Source organism: Gambusia affinis, linkage group LG08 (assembly GCF_019740435.1).
Source record: "Gambusia affinis linkage group LG08, SWU_Gaff_1.0, whole genome shotgun sequence".
Classification (NCBI taxonomy): Eukaryota; Metazoa; Chordata; class Actinopteri; order Cyprinodontiformes; family Poeciliidae; genus Gambusia; species Gambusia affinis.
The window spans coordinates 399,658-418,020 of NC_057875.1; the positions used below are offsets into that span (position 1 = coordinate 399,658).

The following is an 18,363-nucleotide window of genomic DNA, read 5'->3' on the forward strand; positions in this document are numbered from 1 at the left end:
AAAGCAGCAAAGGAGGTGAATAAGTTTTATAATGAAAACTGGGAAAACCAAACCTGTGATGTTATTTGGTAAAAATAGATTCAAGCAAACATCTACTCTCCACAGATCTGGAGCACAACAGTTCACAAACTCTAAACCAGCTCTGACAACTTCAATTACAGCAGATGACCGCTTTTGATACTTCTTTGTATGGAATGATTAATATTTTACAGAATTTATTGTCTTTATTGAATTTTTTTTAACATTTTCCACCTCATCTATAAATGAGGTTGATTTGATGATGATGATGATGATGATGATGAGCATGATCATGATGATGATGATGATGATGATGGTGATGATGATGATGATGATGGTGATGATGATGATGGTGGAGATGATGATGATGGTGATGATGATGATGATGATGATGATGATGATGATGATGATGGTGATGATGATGATGATGTTGATGATGATGATGATGATGATGATGGTGGTGATGATGATGATGATGATGGTGATGATGATGATGATGGTGATGATGATGATGATGATGGTGATGATGATGATGATGGTGGTGATGATGATGATGATGATGATGATGATGATGATGATGATGATGATGATGGTGATGATGATGATGATGATGATGATGATGATGATGATGATGATGATGATGATGATGATGATGATGATGGTGATGATGATGATGATGGTGATGATGATGGTGATGATGATGATGATGATGATGGTGATGATGATGATGATGATGATGGTGATGATGATGATGATGATGGTGATGATGATGATGATGATGATGATGATGATGATGTTGATGATGATGATGATGATGATGATGATGATGATGATGATGATGATGATGATGATGATGATGATGATGATGGTGATGATGATGATGATGATGATGATGATGGTGATGATGATGATGATGATGATGATGATGATGATGATGATGATGATGATGGTGATGATGATGATGATGATGATGATGGTGATGATGATGGTGATGATGATGATGATGATGATGATGATGATGATGATGATGGTGATGATGATGATGATGATGGTGATGATGATGATGATGATGATGATGATGATGATGATGATGATGGTGATGATGATGATGATGATGGTGATGATGATGATGATGATGATGATGATGATGATGATGATGATGATGATGATGATGATGATGATGATGATGATGATGATGATGAAGGTGATGATGATGATGGTGATGATGATGATGATGATGATGATGATGATGATGGTGGTGATGATGATGATGGTGATGATGGTGGTGATGATGTTGATGATGATGATGATGATGATGATGATGGTGATGATGATGGTGATGATGATGGTGATGATGATGATGATGATGATGGTGATGATGATGATGGTGATGATGGTGGTGATGATGATGATGATGATGATGATGATGATGGTGATGATGATGATGGTGATGATGATGATGATGATGATGATGATGATGATCACCATCAGTTGTCATTTAGGTTTATTTAGTCTTTCTTTAGTAATTCCACGTATCTCTTTGTTCAGATCTTCTAGTTTCTATAGCTCTATGTCCCCTAGATCTTATTATTGACAGATGAGTTTTCTTTCTGTCTCGGTTTATTTATGTTTTTATCTTCCTGTCTTTTTGTCTTCTAGTTTATCTTGTTTTCTTTTAGAAGTATTTTCAGCTCTCTGCTGTTTCCTCTCTGTTTTTCCCAGTATGTCTCCTCAGCCAGTTCCTGTGCCAACTCCTCCATCCCATCAGGCCCGTTGCTCCATTTACTGCCTCCCAGTATTAAAGCTCTTCTCTCCCAGTCCCAACTGGCCAGTCCGTCTCGTCACCCTGATCGTTCCAACCCATGTTTTCTGTTGTTCCCTCATGTTTCCAGTTTGTTTTTGGATTTCTTGTTGGTTGATTTTCTCCACTTATTCCTCCGTCTACAGCTGCGTTTGGGTCCACCGCCCACCATGACAGTTTGATTCTGAAATATGATATCAAACATTATAAAAACAGACTTTATTTATTTTAGTAACCATTTCTGCTTATTTAAGAAGCTCAACTTGATTTAATGAAACTTTTCATTAATTCTTATAATATTTTAATTACTATAATCATTATTACACGTGAGAGTGATTCCAATATCATTTATAGTGTTTTGTTTTTATCATTTTTGTTTAGAAAATAAACTTATTTACAAATGAATAGATAAAAATAGATGGAGAAATAGTTTTGAAGCAACAAACATATGAACCAAAAGTATTTTATGTGGCAGGTTAACTGGATTTATGAAGCATGCTAATAAAAATACATAAATAAATAAAATAAATTGTAAACAGCTGCAGAGTTTAATCCAGTAAATGCATAAATAAATACAGCAGACATTCATGAACAGTTACAGTTTCTTTAGATTATAAAATACTGAACCAACAGAAATCTCTCTTATTCATATTTTCAACGTGGACTTTGAGAACATATCATAAAAAAGAAAAATTCTCATGATTCAGTCAATTTATTTTACCCCATTGACTACAAATGATCAAATATTAATATTTGTGTTTTACGTCTTTTTCTTGAGCCTGTTTATAATAAAACTAAACATCATCATCTTCTGTAGACAATGACGGTTTCATTCACTAAAATAAATTCATTAATAAATCATGAGCAGGTTATTCATCCTGCTTTGCCCCCCCCACTCTGTGAATGAACACACAGCGCATGCCTGACACCACAAAGCGCGCCCCCTGCCGGACCACCGTCAGGTTGAACCTGCAGATCCCCGCGTTGGGGCTCAGCGAGAACATGCGCTTCCTGTCGCAGCCTGCAGGGGCGCTGCACCGCAGCTCCTCCACGAAGTAACGCACCGCCACGCACATGTAGGCGCCGTGGGAGACAACCAGCGCGTGGGCGTGGAGGCCCCCTATGCCGTCATCAGGCCCCCCCTCAGCAGAGGAGACATCAGCGCCCCCTGCAGGCCAGTGCTCTGCCCCGATCTGCTGCAGCATTTTCTCCATGAACTGCTGGACCCGCAGCTTCACCTGGAGGAGCCAAAATCCTGTCATCAGAGGAAAATGAGGCTTTTTTCACTCATATTTTCACCCTGTTATTCATTCATTTATAAAAGTCGGTTTCAAATTAAATATTTAAGCTAAATATTTAGTTTGAAGCTATATTTACTTAGCAAGCTAGTGTTGCACACTCGAACAAAAGTGATGTCGAAACATGCGGTGGTTGTAAACTTCCTTTAAACAACATTCATAAATCAGACGTGCGTCACACTATGGCTGCTATGTTCTACTGAGTTTACGTTCTTCTACAAGGAAACTTAGGACCTAAAGCTGCCCTAAGCGCCTGTTCAAAACTCATTTCACTCTCAGCCAGAATAGTTTCCAACATATATATGAACATATTGCTTTTTATCCATCCATCCATTTTCTGATTCCCTCGTCCCTAATGGGGTCAGGAGGGTTGCTGGTTCCTCTCCAGCTGCGTTCTGGGCGAGAGGTGGGGTCACGGGGTCACCCTGGACAGGTCGCCAGTCTGTCGCAGGACAACACAGAGACACACAACCATTCACACACTCACACACACCTAGGGAGAATTTAGAGAAACCAATTAATCTGACAGTCATGTTTTTGGACTGTGGGAGGAAGCCGGAGAACCCAGAGAGAACCCACCATGCACAGGGAGAACATGCAAACTCCATGCAGAAAGACCCCCGGCCGGGAATCGAACCCAGGACCTTCTTGCTGCAAGGCAACAGCTCTACCAACTGTGCCACTGTGCAGATCCATCGCTTTTTAATAACAAAACAAAATATTCATAGGAATGAGAATAGAATCATATTTTAATGGAAGGGGATGGAGGGTACCTTGATCTAAAATGCCCAGATTTACCTTCAAACTAAATACTTAGTGAAAAAGCTAATAGTCTGAAGCTAAATATTTAACTTGCCAACTAAATATTTATGGAGATAATTATTTTGCTAGCACATTAAATATTTAATTTGAAGAAAAGATAAATAAGCAAACTACATATTTAGTTTGGAGATGAAAATTTAGTTTGAAACTGTGACATTCATATAGGAAGGAATAACAGGGTGAAAATATGACATTGAAAGAATCACCAAATTTTTCTCTTAAATCACCAAAATTATTGATTGTGAAAAAGGCTGCCTAACAAACTGCCATACTGAGCCATTTAGGGGCGGAGCTTAGACACATTTAGGGGCGGAGCTTAGGGCAAAGGTAAGCAGCATACAGACGAAGAAGGGGAGAGAAAGCAAGAAAGGAGCTCCAGAGTTTTACCGTTCGCATTTTGTATACTTTCATCTTGGTGTTTGCAGTTTGTTATCGCCTTCTTTTGATGTGTGGGTTAGGGAAAATGAAAATGAGTTGCAAATGACACACACACACACACACACGCACACACACACACACACACACACACACACACACACACACACACACGCACACGCACACACACACACACACACACACACACACACACACACACACACACACACCGTCTTAACCAGAAACGCAGGAGCTAACAGCGACTGTTAAATGGAGTCCGTGATATCACAACCGCTTCGCCCCCCCCCCCCCCCCTCCCCACCCCTGCTGTGAATGTGTGCTTGGATAAAGAACTTCTGGCTGTCTGCTGCCACCTAGTGGCCAGTCGGTGAATGACTAACAGATTCCTGACCTGATCTGGAGTCTCGCCCTCCGGAGGGGTGAAATCTGGGAACGGTTCCCCCGCCGCCCTGGCCATCTCTCTGAGGTCCTCAACCCGTCCGCCTTCTGCGACCCCAAAACTCTGGGAAATAATGAGGCATTCACACCAAAAAGCTTTAGCATTCTTCAATTAAATCTTTTATCTGGAGAACCTATTTCCATAAGAAATCACCTACTTTCTCTTTTAGCAAAGGGTCACACACCATCTGGAGCTGCAGACAGCTGCTGTTCTGCTGCATGATCTCCTCAGCAGTCTGCAGGCCAAACCAAAGCAGACAATAATAATAATAATCCTGATGATGAGAATGTTGGAGCTCCTGAAACATCAACATGTCTGCTGTGATTCCCTCATGGCTAGGGTTAGGGTTAGGGTTAACCTGCTCTGCTGCTGATTTGGTGACTCCATTTTATTTATCAGAGTAAAGGGGCTCAACAGAAGTTTTATGCTATATATTTCAAGTGAGAATCTCTTTAATCCCTCTTGAGTTTTATGACCGAAAGTTTGGGGATACAAATACTTCTGGAACAAACGGTACACTAAAACCTTCACACTGTAAACAAGCATCCGGCCACCAGGAGGCAGCAGTGCTCAAACTAATCAACAGGCTGCCTGTTGAACCCAGCAGAAGAAGAAGCCTACCAAAGGTTGTGACAGTGAAAACAAAATGGCAGCAGAGGGAAGGAAAGTGAGTCTGATGAAGAATTAAAGCAAGACAGAGATTTTCTCTTTAAATACAATAATTAAGTAGAATAAAGATGAAAGATTACCAGAAGGAAGTTGCAAAATTACAAATTAGGGTGGCGTGTTAGCAGTGACGTGTTGAATATGTCCATCTAAAATCAACCGTATTCAACATTGTCTTGGCCAGATTATCGCAACCTGTTGAATGTGACAGGTAGCCAATCAGAGCTCGGAAATGCAAGAATGGAGGGAATCCCAAACTGTTGTCATGGCAACTGAAAATCCGGTGGGCATCGGAGGAGATATGTGGAAATGTTTATTACTATATGTAAAGGTCATTTTTATATGTGGTTATGTTTATTCAGTTAAAAATGTTAACTATGAAAAAACAGAATAATTCCTTCCAAATCATAGAGCAGCAAATAGAGCTGCTGCTCCCGCCGACTTTATCAAACGGTTTTTCTTTTTGCTTCGTCTTTTATGGTTTAAAATGAACCACAAACTTCATTTTAGTGCCTTCTCCAGGTCAGGGGGGGTGTCCTGCCCCAAGTGGAGGAGTTCAAGTATCTCGGGATCTTGTTCACGAATGGGGGAAGAAGGGAGCGGGAGATCGACAGGCGGATTGGTGCAGCGTCTGCCGTCAAGCGGGCGCCGTACCGGTCCGTCGTGGTGAAGAGAGAGCTGAGCCAAAAAGCGAAACTCTTGATTTACCGGTCGATCTACGTTCCCACCCTCATCTATGGTCATGAGCTTTGGGTCATGACCGAAAGAACGAGATCGCGGATACAAGCGGCTGAAATGATTTTTCTCCGTAGGATATCTGGGCTCTCCCTTAGAGAGAGAAGCTCAGTCATCCGATAGGGACTCAGAATAGAGCCGCTGCTCCTTCACATCGAGAGGGGCCAGTTGAGGAGCATCTGGTCAGGATGCCTCCTGGACGCCTCCCTGGTGAGGAGTTCATGTCCCACCAGGAGGAGGGGAAACCCAGGACACTCTGGAGGGACGATGTCTCTCTGCTGGCCTGGGAACGCCTTGGGATTCCTGGGAACGCCTCGGGATTCCTGGAGGAGCTGGAAGAAGAGACTGGAGAGGGAAGACTGGACCTCCATACTGAAGCTGCTGACGCCACGACCCGATCTGGATAAGAGCAAGAAAATGGATGGATGGATGAACCTCTAACTATCACTACTGCTTGATTATTCTAGATTCATGTTTGGTCTGCTGGGGGTTTTACTGGATTTTCTTCAGGAACCAGGATGTTCTGAGTGGAACCGGTTCTTGTGTGGTGTGTTGCTCCTGCCGTGTGTCTGGACTCAGGAACCGACCAGAACCTGTTGGACTTTTATGGCTCTGTGGTCACAGAGGTTTGGAGAATCGACCCACAATCCTTAAATCCTGTGAACCAGACCTAAAACTCTCAGCTCTACTCCTCTCATCTCGTCTCTCCGCTGCCCTAACGCTCTGACTCTGGTCGCTATGGTAACATCTACACATCCCTTCAAAATAAGATACAGATGCTCCACAAAAACAAACATTTGACCTCAGGATAAGGACTAATGGAGAACTGAACTTGTTTCTCTGCAACCAGACGGTCCATCTGGGAGAGATGAGAGACACCAGAAGTGTTGCTGATGCTCAGGGTTCTTGGTCTCTAGTGGAGAAACAGTTTGAAGCTTCATGGCCTCATTAACATCCGGTCACCATATCATGCAGAGCTTGGACTGTGGGAATCACCTACTGGGATAAATCCATCCTCCTGTCTCTTCTCTGGGCCTTTTCCCTTCATAAAGAAACTTTACAAAGAATCTGATCTGGTTCTGACCCATTTTGTTGCTTGTTGCTCAATGTTGGCGCCAAAATGGAACCCAGAGAGTCCGGTTACAGGATTTTCAAAATAAAAGATCCTCCAGACTCAAATGATACATAAAACATTAAATTATTTCTTGTGCGGCCCGATATCAATTGGTCCACGGACCGGTACCGGTCCGCAGCCCAGGGGTTGGGAACCACTGGTTTAGATGATCCAAACCAGGCAGAAATGTTGCTGGTTAGTTTGTTCTCTGCTGTCTCTCTGTAGAAAGATTCAGAGGAAGCAGGTCAAAGATGTTCTCATAACGTAGTTCTTATAAAAATTGAAATTTATTCTGTTAATAATAAAAATCTCTTGTTTGTTCCAGATTGTGGTAAAGTGACTGACAGCAGAAAAGACCAAAGATACAATGAAGTCTGCGTAACCATCTGGTTTATCATGAATGAAAAACTTAAAGTTTTATTTTTAATAAATAAATAAATTTTATTTTATTTTTGATAATCAGGTAATAACCAGGTGTCTGTGGTTTGTACAGATAAATAAATATTATCAGATTCAAAACAGTATTTCAACTCTGGGTGGTGAAAACATGCATGATTGTCATGGAGGGAACAATGAAGAACCAGAGCATAAAGTTGTGCTGCAGATCAGGTCTCACCTGCCGAGCGCGCCGCATGTCGCTGCTGAACACGTTGCTGAAGAGAACGTCTCTGAGGTAAGAGCCTGCAGCCGCAGCCTGCAGCCGACCCGCTTCTGACAGGGAGGAGTCCACGGCCTGGCCTAGGAAATGGATCAGAACCAGAGGAATCAGAACCAGAGGAATCAGAACCAGAGGAAATCATAAAGATGCTGCAGATCTTCCTCCTACCTTGTAACAGTCCTGCCTTGTTGTAGTCCGTCTCTCCACTGCACAGAACAGAAGGTTGATGGGAGATATCATCCATCCATCATCCATCCATCATCCATCCATCATCCATCCATCATCCATCCATCATCCATCCATCATCCATCCATCATCCATCCATCATCCCCTCCCCTCTGACTGAGTTATAAATAACAGTAAAGTCTTGTTGATTCTGCCACCTTGTGGTGAAAGTGCGCTACAGCACTGTTCACTGGGCTGACCATTAAACCAGTATTATGAACTGGGAAGCAGTAAAAACTGCTTCTGACTGAGTACCACTGAGTTCTGACCTAGAGCGTTACCATGACTACAGGACACCTGCTGCGTTGCTTCATGCGACAGGAGACATGCAACCAGCTGCTCCTGTCCACCAACACACACACACACACACACACACACACGCACACACACACACACACAGCGGGGCACCTACTGCCGAACCAGGGTGAGTCCAACCCGCAGCGCCTTCATCCTGCAGTCGCTCCGCCGCTGGGGTGGGCCGTCCTACCAGAGGTCAGTCTGTCCACGTTCAGCCTCTGCGTGAACTCTGACCCTTTCAAACCAAAGCAGAGACCGGCTGTGACGTGGGAGGAACATGACGCACTCCTTCCAAAATAAAACTCTGAAAAGTGAGGCAGACATGTATAGATTTATTCTGGTTCTGGTGCATTTCAATTAAAACAATTAAAATATTAAACATGTTTTAAAACCTGTTCATTCCTCTAAACTAGTGGTCGCCAACCTTTTTATTACCGGACGATAATAAAAAGGTTATATACAGATGGTGTAGCTGTTGGTGCATCTGCACCACCAAGCAGATGTGATGTTGGTGTTTGTGGGCCTTTTTTGTCCCAATTTTCCCTCTACAACAATCTTCCAAAGTCCTGTAGTGTGTACCGTGTTAACGCTGGCATCTTAGCGGTGCTGTGTTAGCGCTGGCGTTGTTGGGTCAATTTTAGTTCCCAACCTGCAAGGAATCAACCAAAAACACAAATTGCTTTTCTACAGAAAAGGGAAGCTTAGCCAGATGCGGAGAACCGCCATCAAACACTGTCTGTGGTCAACTCCGTCTGCTCTCAGTCCCCAACTGCCTTTTATTATGATTACAAAGAAGGAGGTTGGCTTTTTCACACAATGGATCAAAAGACCTTTACTACAGGATGATCTGGAACCTTCTGTTGACATGCCCTTACAAGGACACGAGGCTGACCATTACCAATCAGTTTCACAGAAAGCTAATAAAACAATCAGCCAATGACCACAGCAGCTAAAAACACAAGAATGTGTAAATGTTTCTAGCCTTCAAACATCCTAAAAACAGTTAATGATGTACCACAAAAGAAAAACGTCAAACAAACAACACACAAAATAATAATATGAAAACATTACCTTAAACTCATAAGTAAATGAACCTAGATTATTTTTTCTAACAGGCGTGTTAACGCTGGTGTGTTAGCGCTGGTGTGTTAGCGCTGGTGTGTTAGCACTGGTGTGTTAGCGTTGGTGTGTTAGCGGTGCTGTGTTAGCGGTGCTGTGTTAGCGTTGGTGTGTTAGCATGGTGTGTTAGCGGTGCTGTGTTAGCAGTGCTGTGTTAGCGGTGCTGTGTTAGCGTTGGTGTGTTAGCACTGGTGTGTTAGTGGTGCTGTGTTAGCAGTGCTGTGTTAACGCTGGTGTGTTAGCACTGGTGTGTTAGCGGTGCTGTGTTAGCAGTGCTGTGTTAGCGCTGGTGTGTTAGCACTGGTGTGTTAGCGGTGCTGTGTTAGCGGTGGTGTGTTAACGCTGGTGTGTTAGCGGTGCTGTGTTAGCGCTGGCGTGTTAACGCTGGTGTAAACCAACAACTCATTTCATACAAATAAAACGTTTATGAACAACTGTCTCACGTTTTCACTGTCTTATCTCCGTTCAGCTTCTGTTGTCTAATGCAAAACTCACAGCTGAGTTCCACTTTACTGCATTTAGAGAAGTAATTAGTTTTTGTCTGTAGATCACAGAAAGAACAAAAGAAAAGTAACAAATTTACGGCAAACATCAGAAACTCCATCTGGGTACAGAGTAAAAAATGACTTTCATCTGAGAGAAAATAGTCAATCTAGGGGGAAACATTTGCAAAAATTATGAGGAAATGCATAAATGAATGATTTTAATGATTAGTTATGGTTGTAGTAACCGAAGCAATGAAATAAAAACTGTTGGTTTTACAGGAATGAATATTCATCACCTGGTGTGTCGTCCATGTTGACTGAAGTTCAAAGCTGAAGAGTTAAAAGAGCTCCAGAAGGATTTTCAAAGAAGGAAGTGATGCCATGATTAATAAATGTTGTGCAGGTTGAAGTTATGAGAATTTCAATTTGATCAGAGAAATGCACCAACACTGAAAAAAATACCCTCCTCAAAACTATTATGCAGAAAAGTTATTTTATAGGTTAATTTTGTCTTATTTCAGGACATATTTGCTCTAGAAACTAGAAAAAAAAAACTTGGCAGGATTTTATGGTTTTGCAGTGAATGCAACAAAAAATTTAATTTACCTGTTATGCAGGTTAAAAAATGTTTTTTATCTGCGTAACTATAAACAAAACAAAATCCTAATAAAGTAAAGAAGTTTGATTTCTGTAGAAAACTGAACTAAATCATTTCATGATGAACCTGCAGGTTCACCTTGTTTAAAAGAAAATTGGACAACATTTTAAAACACGTTTTAAAATTCAATTTTTATATTATTTTGTCTCCATCTTTAGTGTTTATTCTCAGGACCAAAGACAGAAATAAAAACTGCAGCTTTTCCCACCAAAGTCTGTTTTAATTCAAACTTCCTGGATGTTTGAGGTTCTGTTTCCTCCAATGAGCAAAAACAAACATGTTTGGTTGAACCATGAATAGCTTCCATTTTAAAATGTTTTCAACCACCAACTGGAAAAGAAAATTATTCTGCAAGAACTCACTTGGAGGGCCGCAGACGGCCCCCAGACCGCATGTTGGACCACCCTGCATGAAAGTCAATCTGTTATGGCGAACAGTCCAGAAGATTAATGCAGAATTAGCATTTAAATGATAATTTTAATATGAAATTACCCAGAATTTATTCTGCTGTTACTGGAAAATTCATCTTTTAGAAAAATGTTCATGCTGTTGCATCGCTTTATCTTCAAAGACAAATGATTCTTTCATCAACATGAATCCTTTTGGGATTAACTGTAAGTCGCAACGCTTGAGAGGACACCAACTGATCAGAACTGATCAAATCCAACAGAACCACTTCAATTACTTTTTATTATTCAGATCATCTTTGAGGTTAAAATAATTTTCTTGACCTGAAAAGTGTCTTTAGTGAGAGTGAACGTTTGGTGTAGAAACAGAAAACCTGTGGATGTTTAGCTGCCAATGTGGAGGGGGGGGGCAGCCGTGGAGTCACACCCTTCAGAGCAGAAGTTTATTGAGGGGGCGTGCTGTGGTGGTACTGGGGGTTAGCACCCCCCATGTTTGGAGGCCTCAGTCCTCAACGGATGTCACGGGTTCGACTCCCGGTCCCGATGACCTTCGCCGCATGTCCTCCCCCCCCTCCTTCCTGTCTGCTTACTGTCGCAAAAATACGAGCCACTAACGCCACAAAAACTCTTTGGGGAAAGAAAAAAAAAAAGAAGTTTATTGAGGTGCATGATGAGCACCAGGAAACGACCAATCAGAACGTCTCACATACAGAATCCATTTTTATTCATGACATTCATGGTGATCATGGACATGGAAAGCAGAAACTTTGGCCATCCTGGGGATTTTCCCCTCTGTAGCACAGAACAAGTCAGCTGTAGCACCAACACAGACAAGCATGAACATGCATGGCGGTTCAGGAAGTTCCTCCTCTCTTCCTGTTGTGGTCAGAGTCCAGCTGAAGCCTCGCTTGGTTCCTGTCGTTGCTCATGGAAACAGAAGGAATGGTTCCTCCTGCCTCTGCAGAGGTATATGTGACTGATCTGTGTGTGATTGAGTCCAGTAATCCTGAGGCATGGCACGCCCTGAAGAAGAACGTGACGGAAACAGGAAACAGAAAACAGGAAATGAAACGTCCCGTCCATCCATCTGTACGAGGAACATTTCCAGTCAAATTCTCGCCTCACCTTCTAAAACCTTCTACTCTGTTTCTGGATGTATCTCTTAAGCAGTAAAATAATTATATTATAATACAAATGTTTATAAAATAGCAGCACACAAGTGACACATCACAACTAGGTAATGTTATTTTGTATAAATGAAAAATTCATAGCTCATAGCAGCGCAAAAAACAATAAAATATCCACACTTTTTGCTGTTGACGTCTTCACACCGCGGACCGCTCTTCACTTTGGAATACAGTATCTGTAAATCTGAAAACCAAAACCCCCACAGTGGGTCTGATGGCCCCCTAGAGAAACACACACACACACACACACACACACATACACACACACACACACTCTGAACTGCGGCATCGACATAAAACACACGCTGCACAAAATCTACAGGAAAAAATAATCATGTTCAGGAGAGAGCTTCCATCAGGCCAAAGGATGACGAGGCAGAAACAAGTTGGGGTGGGACATGGAAAATGAAAACCAGGGTCAGCCACCTGAAACCGGAACCAGAACTGGAGCCGTTTCTGGGGAAGTGGCGTGAGAAAGTTTGGGTTCTTTTGAACAGAGCCTGTTGTGGCTACAAACATCACAAACAAACACGGGCCCCATCAGAGCAGAGACTCCAGATCCGAACCAATCCGATCGGGCTCTGCATGACTATCTGTTTGGATCATCTGGGAAGGAGTTTTATCAGGAATGTCTGAGCAGGACTGGAGGACACACTGCAGCAGGTTCTGGTTCTGGTTGGGATCCAGAGAAATGAGGAATGAAAGCCCCTCACTCCTGACCCGGAGGCCGTTTGATTTGAGTTTCACCTCAAAGTGCTTAGCTATTAAAATCAAGCTGGATGGGACCCCAGCGGGCCCCTGGCCCTCGGGTTCAGCTACTCATAGAGGAAAACATCAGATGATTCTGCCTGATCCGCTCCAACCTCTGCAGCTCCTCCTGCACTCTGTGCAGCTACTGAGGGCCGTGCCCCGGCCCCTCCCCGGCCCGGCAGTAAGAACCTCTGAGTCGGAGGTGAAACGCTGATGAGACAAAGTGTCTCTCTGCTAACGCTCCTGTCCCCCGTTAGCTCAGGTCAGCTGCAGCACGAGACTGAACTGCCTTTACACACACACGCCCACGCACGCACACACACACACACACACACACACACACACACACACACACACACACAATCTGACCCCTGACACATAAACAGCGTTTCCCCTTGTGGGGACCAGGCTTCAGTCCCCACAAAGAGCAGTGGGTCGCCACAACGTGGTAAATGTCAGGGGAATGGTCCCCACAAGGTATTAGAAACAAACGCACACACACACACCACTCTCTCTCTCTCTCTCTCTCTCTCTCTCCAGCCAGCTGCATCCTCAAACTGATGCAAACAAGCAGCCTGAACCAAAGGAGCTCATGAAGTTCCAAAATATTTCTGATGGTATCAATAATTATAAATATTACTAATAACTGTTATTGTTCCAGCGGTTGCCTGGCAACGGGACCGTCTGGTCTACACAGTTCTGTCTGTCCATAGAGATGGACGATCTGGCAGCAGAGGACTCATCCTCTTCTTCCACCGCCTGCAGACGGTTAAAAAAAAAAAATCATCTTTGCAAATAAAAATAGAAAATGGATGATCTCTGCAGTTCTCCTGTCTGCAGCTCGAAAGGCAGAACGATTCCCTTCTGCATCCAAGGCACTGCAGCTTCATCAGGCTTGTTGCTTTTGCACTAGAGCATCAGAGAAAATCTATTTCATGTGCAGGAGTTTTTGTGTGTTTTTTTTTGTTTTGTTTTTGTTTTTGCTTGAAGAAAAGATCAACTACAAAACTAGCCAGCACTGTCCTTGTATTTCTTTAAAGGCCTTTTGTTTTTAACGATTTTTTTGCTCATTTGTTCTTTTTTTCTGCTTTTATGAAGACTGAAAGTTTTTAAAAAAAAGATTCTTGTAAATCCTGTGCAACGGCGCCCTCTGGTGCTTCACAAGTTCACGTCACGGACATCTGTGGGCGTGGAGGCCTGGTCCAGCTCCTCCAGGCCCTTCCCGCTGGGGCCCCGCTGCGTCTGCTGCTGCTGCTGCTGCCGGCCCTCACGCAGGCTGCTCTCCAGGACGCGCTCGATCTGCTCCTGGCACTCCTTCAGAACGTCCTGCAGGGAAATGCAAAGATTTCAGTTCCACAGTTCTCACATACTGGGTTGTTCTGTGTGTAAATACAGAAATCTATTATGAAAGAACCTCAGAGGAACATCAGGGGAACATCAGAGGAACATTAGAGGAACATTAGAAGAACCCCTCTCTGCTGTCCAGCTGCTCCAGCTGTGCAGCCCGAGCTGAGGGTTCCTCCAGCCCACCATGGTTGTCTGCTGGAATCTCTCCCCCACTTTCCCTCCCTCCATCATTCCCAAACATTCAAACTTCAGCAGTAGCCCTGACAACAGCAACTGAACACACATCCAGTATTAGAGCAACATTAATTGCATCCACCTCCTGTAGGAAACACAAAGGCAGTACGTTTTTAATGATAGCCGATCTCTCCGCCTGCAGGGGATCCATCTGTGACCCAGACTCCTCTGGTTCCACCATCAAAGGCCGCCGAGGCAATCAGATAACCCACCTGGGAGCTGAAACCCTCAGCAGCAAGAGACCTCATGTCCTCCTGTGAGGTCTCTAGAGGAGGACCAAAACACGCTGCGCTCTTCCTCCATGCCGAGTCACAGGCCCGTGGAGTCCACATTAACCTGACTCCAGTCTAGGCAGACTGGTGGGGAGACGTATGCCTAGAAACTTTGGTTTGTCTGGTGAGGTGTGATTGACCTCTGACTTGTCGTCCTCCCAACCTCAGTCTGGGTTTGGTTGAAGTGAATGCCAGGCGGACCAGAGTCCACTCCCAAAGTAGGAAGTGGACTACAACACAGGGCATTTTGGGTAAATACAACCAAAACCAACATGCTAGCCCCCTGGTCTTTATCCAAAGACTAAAGAGAAATCCTCCAACCGCTGAAATCTGACGCCTCAATTTCAGATTCCATTTGGTGAAGAAGATAACTGCACTCCTCAGAGGATCTTGGTGCAGCGCCCCCACAGGCCAGGAGGGGAACAGGTTGCTCAGAGGGTTTGGTTGGTTTGACTCAGAGCAGAGAGAAAGAGAACCACGGCAGCTGGAGGTGAAACAGATGATGAAGTTCTGGTTCCAATAGAACCAGGTGTATGGGACTATGAATACGTCCACAGAAAGGTCAAAGTGTTGTAAGGAGAGGAACGATGACTGGCGTCATTAAGGAGCTCCAACCTTCTGCAGCATGGCTCAAACACTGCCCTCTGGTGGCGAAAGATGACTAAACATGGCAGTATGTTCAGTATGCATGCGAACACATGATGAGCCTTAAAAGTGGTAGCCGGGTCAGGACAGAGAGGGATGGGTGAAGGAGGAGCTCTTCAGGTACCAGGAAGCCAAAGCTAATCTGAACCTGATGGAGCCCAGATGTAGCCTGCAGTGCTACTGGACCCAGCTCTTCCTCACATCTGAAACACTGGTGGGGAGATGAACATCCCTGGGGCACCAAAGGTTGCAGGGTCAAAGGGCAACCGGCATGACACCTTGAAAGGTGGAGATGTGGGCTGGAACCTGGAATCACAGCCAGATTTCAAAAGAAGGATTGGTAACAATCTGCAGAAGAGGACAGCGTTGTTGTGTGTTTGATGATCACTGCAAGAAATGGGATGTTAGGTCCATTTTGAATCACCTCTAAAAGCCCCATCATGCTCTGCATCCGATGCTCCTGGGAGGTCAGAGTGTTCTGGAGGTGGACTCAATGCAAACGTACATCGAGCACATCTGCATAAACTTGCATGACTGAGTGTTTGGAGTCTGCAACACTGAGCTGATCTTATTGAGAATCGATGCGCAGCAGATAGGTTGCTGCTCCCTGTGCCGGGAGTGATGGCTTCTCAAGTGGAGAAGAAATGACTAGGCACTCATCAAACTTCCTAGTACTCAGTAGGATGGTGGAAGTTGTAGGAATTTGTCAGAAGAAATGTAGGCAATCGGTACGCTTTACTGTGAAATGACCAACAGAAGACTCAATTTGCTGGATTAGGTTTGTTGGTCAGAGAATGGACTCCTGCAGGACGGATCACCTTGGAACGCAAGGAGGAAACCCGAAAAGCATCGTCAGTTCAACATTTGAAGAAGTTTGCAGCTAATATGAGAAGAGTGCGCTCACCCATAGATTTCAACAAACATGATCTCCATTGGTCATAAAATCTCAAGCCCTGTGCGAATATGAAGAGCAGGGCAGAACATGCAGAGAAGCTGCCTGTGTCTTACCACAGGAATGCGTGCCTTCGCTCTTAAAAGACATTCTCCCTCCGTCTCTGCAGCTCTAAAAAGCAACATTTGGGATCCCAAGCCAAGCCTTCTGGGCTTCACTGGAGAACCTTTAATGACTTCAGTGTGTGACTACTGGAAACATGTTTCAGAGCAGCTCAAGGTACAGAACAAAGCAACGCCTGGAACCGGACACCACGTGAGCCGGCTCTTCCCCTGCAGCCCCGGTCCTGGAGGGCCCCAGCCCAAACTCGCATCCTTCTGCATGGCTGTGGCGTAGCGACGGAGCGACACGTGCACATCATCACTGGGCGGCCTTTGTGACACTGGCAGCAGGGGGAAGTCGTGCAGACAGACAAAACCAAAAGGAAAAAATGTGTGAAGCCAAGGAATGTGATTTAACTGCTGCCTGCACCACAAGAGACAGAGTTAGGAACAGCTGAAGCAAACACCCAGAGGCAGACTCCCAGCCCCGGCCCAAAACAGCATGTCTGAGGACTGACACCGGGAAAGCAGAGACGCCTCATGACTGAGAGTTTCCACAAGTTCCAACAGAAAGTGTGACCTTTTGCTTTCTTTGGCCTGGGTAGCCATGATCTTTCAAAATAAAGCGTGCTTGTTTCAGCACTGCTGATGAGAGCCACAGTGGGACAGAAACAGGAACGGAGGGCAAAATGAGAAAACCTGCTTCCGGTGTCTCAGCATGTGACGCCGAATGAACAAAAACACATGAATGGGTGAAAACAGGCATCAAACAATAAAATCCAAGAAGCGATGGTTCACTTCTCTAAACCGACATCCTGGTTTAACTGATGTGCACAACCAGAAGCTCCAGGGCAGAACTCAGCCAACACCACGGCGAACAGAACCCACAGACTAAACCCAGACCTGAAACACGGACAGACTTTACAAATATTAGGAAGAGTCTATGAAGCACTTTCACAGGCCCCTCCACTCTCAGGCCCCTCCACTCCCAGGGGCCTCCACTCCCAGGCCCCTCCACTCCAAGGGGCCTCCACTCTCAGGGGCCTCCACTCCCAGGGGCCTCCACTCCCAGGGGCCTCCACTCCCAGGCCCCTCCACTCCCAGGCCCCTCCACTCCCAGGGGCCTCCACTCACAGGCCCCTCCACTCCAAGGGGCCTCCACTCTCAGGGGCCTCCACTCCCAGGGGCCTCCACTCCCAGGGGCCTCCACTCCCAGGGGCCTCCACTCTCAGGCCCCTCCACTCTCAGGGGCCTCCACTCTCAGGGGCCTCCACTCTCAGGCCCCTCCACTCTCAGGCCCCTCCACTCCCAGGGGCCTCCACTCCCAGGGGCCTCCACTCCCAGGGACCCTCCACTCCCAGGGGCCTCCACTCCCAGGGGCCTCCACTCCCAGGGGCCTCCACTCCCAGGCCCCTCCACTCTCAGGGCCCTCCACTCCCAGGGGCCTCCACTCCCAGGGGCCTCCACTCTCAGGGGCCCTCCAAACCCAGGCCCCTCCACACCCAGGGCCCACCACTCCCAGGGGCCTCCACTCCCAGGGGCCTCCACTCCCAGGCCCCTCCACTCCCAGGCCCCTCCACTCCCAGGGGCCTCCACTCCCAGGGGCCCTCCACTCCCAGGGGCCTCCACTCCCAGGGGCCTCCACTCTCAGGGCCCTCCACTCCCAGGCCCCTCCACTCCCAGGGGCCTCCACTCCCAGGGGCCCTCCACTCCCAGGGGCCTCCACTCCCAGGCCCCTCCACTCCCAGGCCCCTCCACTCCCAGGGGCCTCCACTCCCAGGGGCCTCCACTCCCAGG

At 45.5% G+C, this 18,363-nt stretch overlaps 2 protein-coding genes across 7 annotated transcripts in view; both read right to left on the bottom strand.

Annotated features, from left to right (window-relative positions):
- Positions 1 to 1,506: 1,506 nt before the first annotated feature.
- tigara (TP53 induced glycolysis regulatory phosphatase a) lies at positions 1,507 to 8,721 on the bottom strand. 2 transcript variants are annotated; one of them, XM_044123858.1, is made up of 7 exons: positions 8,585 to 8,721; positions 8,116 to 8,153; positions 7,906 to 8,027; positions 4,932 to 5,009; positions 4,727 to 4,837; positions 2,884 to 3,057; positions 1,507 to 2,003 (listed from the first exon to the last, which is right to left on the bottom strand). In XM_044123858.1, exons 1-7 carry the CDS (start codon positions 8,620 to 8,622, stop codon positions 1,899 to 1,901), a joined length of 666 nt encoding a protein of 221 aa, XP_043979793.1. In that variant the 5' UTR covers positions 8,623 to 8,721; the 3' UTR covers positions 1,507 to 1,898. The 2 variants fall into 2 exon arrangements, with proteins under 2 accessions (XP_043979793.1, XP_043979792.1); XM_044123857.1 differs by lacking the exon at positions 1,507 to 2,003 and having other exon boundaries at positions 2,158 to 3,057.
- A 3,119-nt stretch (positions 8,722 to 11,840) lies between these two features.
- ccnd2a (cyclin D2, a) overlaps positions 11,841 to 18,363 on the bottom strand; it is a 97,797-nt gene continuing 91,274 nt past the window's right edge. For all 5 annotated transcript variants that reach the window (XM_044123861.1, XM_044123862.1, XM_044123864.1 and 2 more), the window contains one exon: positions 11,841 to 14,401. In XM_044123861.1, coding sequence (XP_043979796.1) covers positions 14,234 to 14,401 — 168 coding nt within the window. In that variant the 3' untranslated portion in view covers positions 11,841 to 14,233. The remainder of the gene's footprint in view (positions 14,402 to 18,363) is intronic.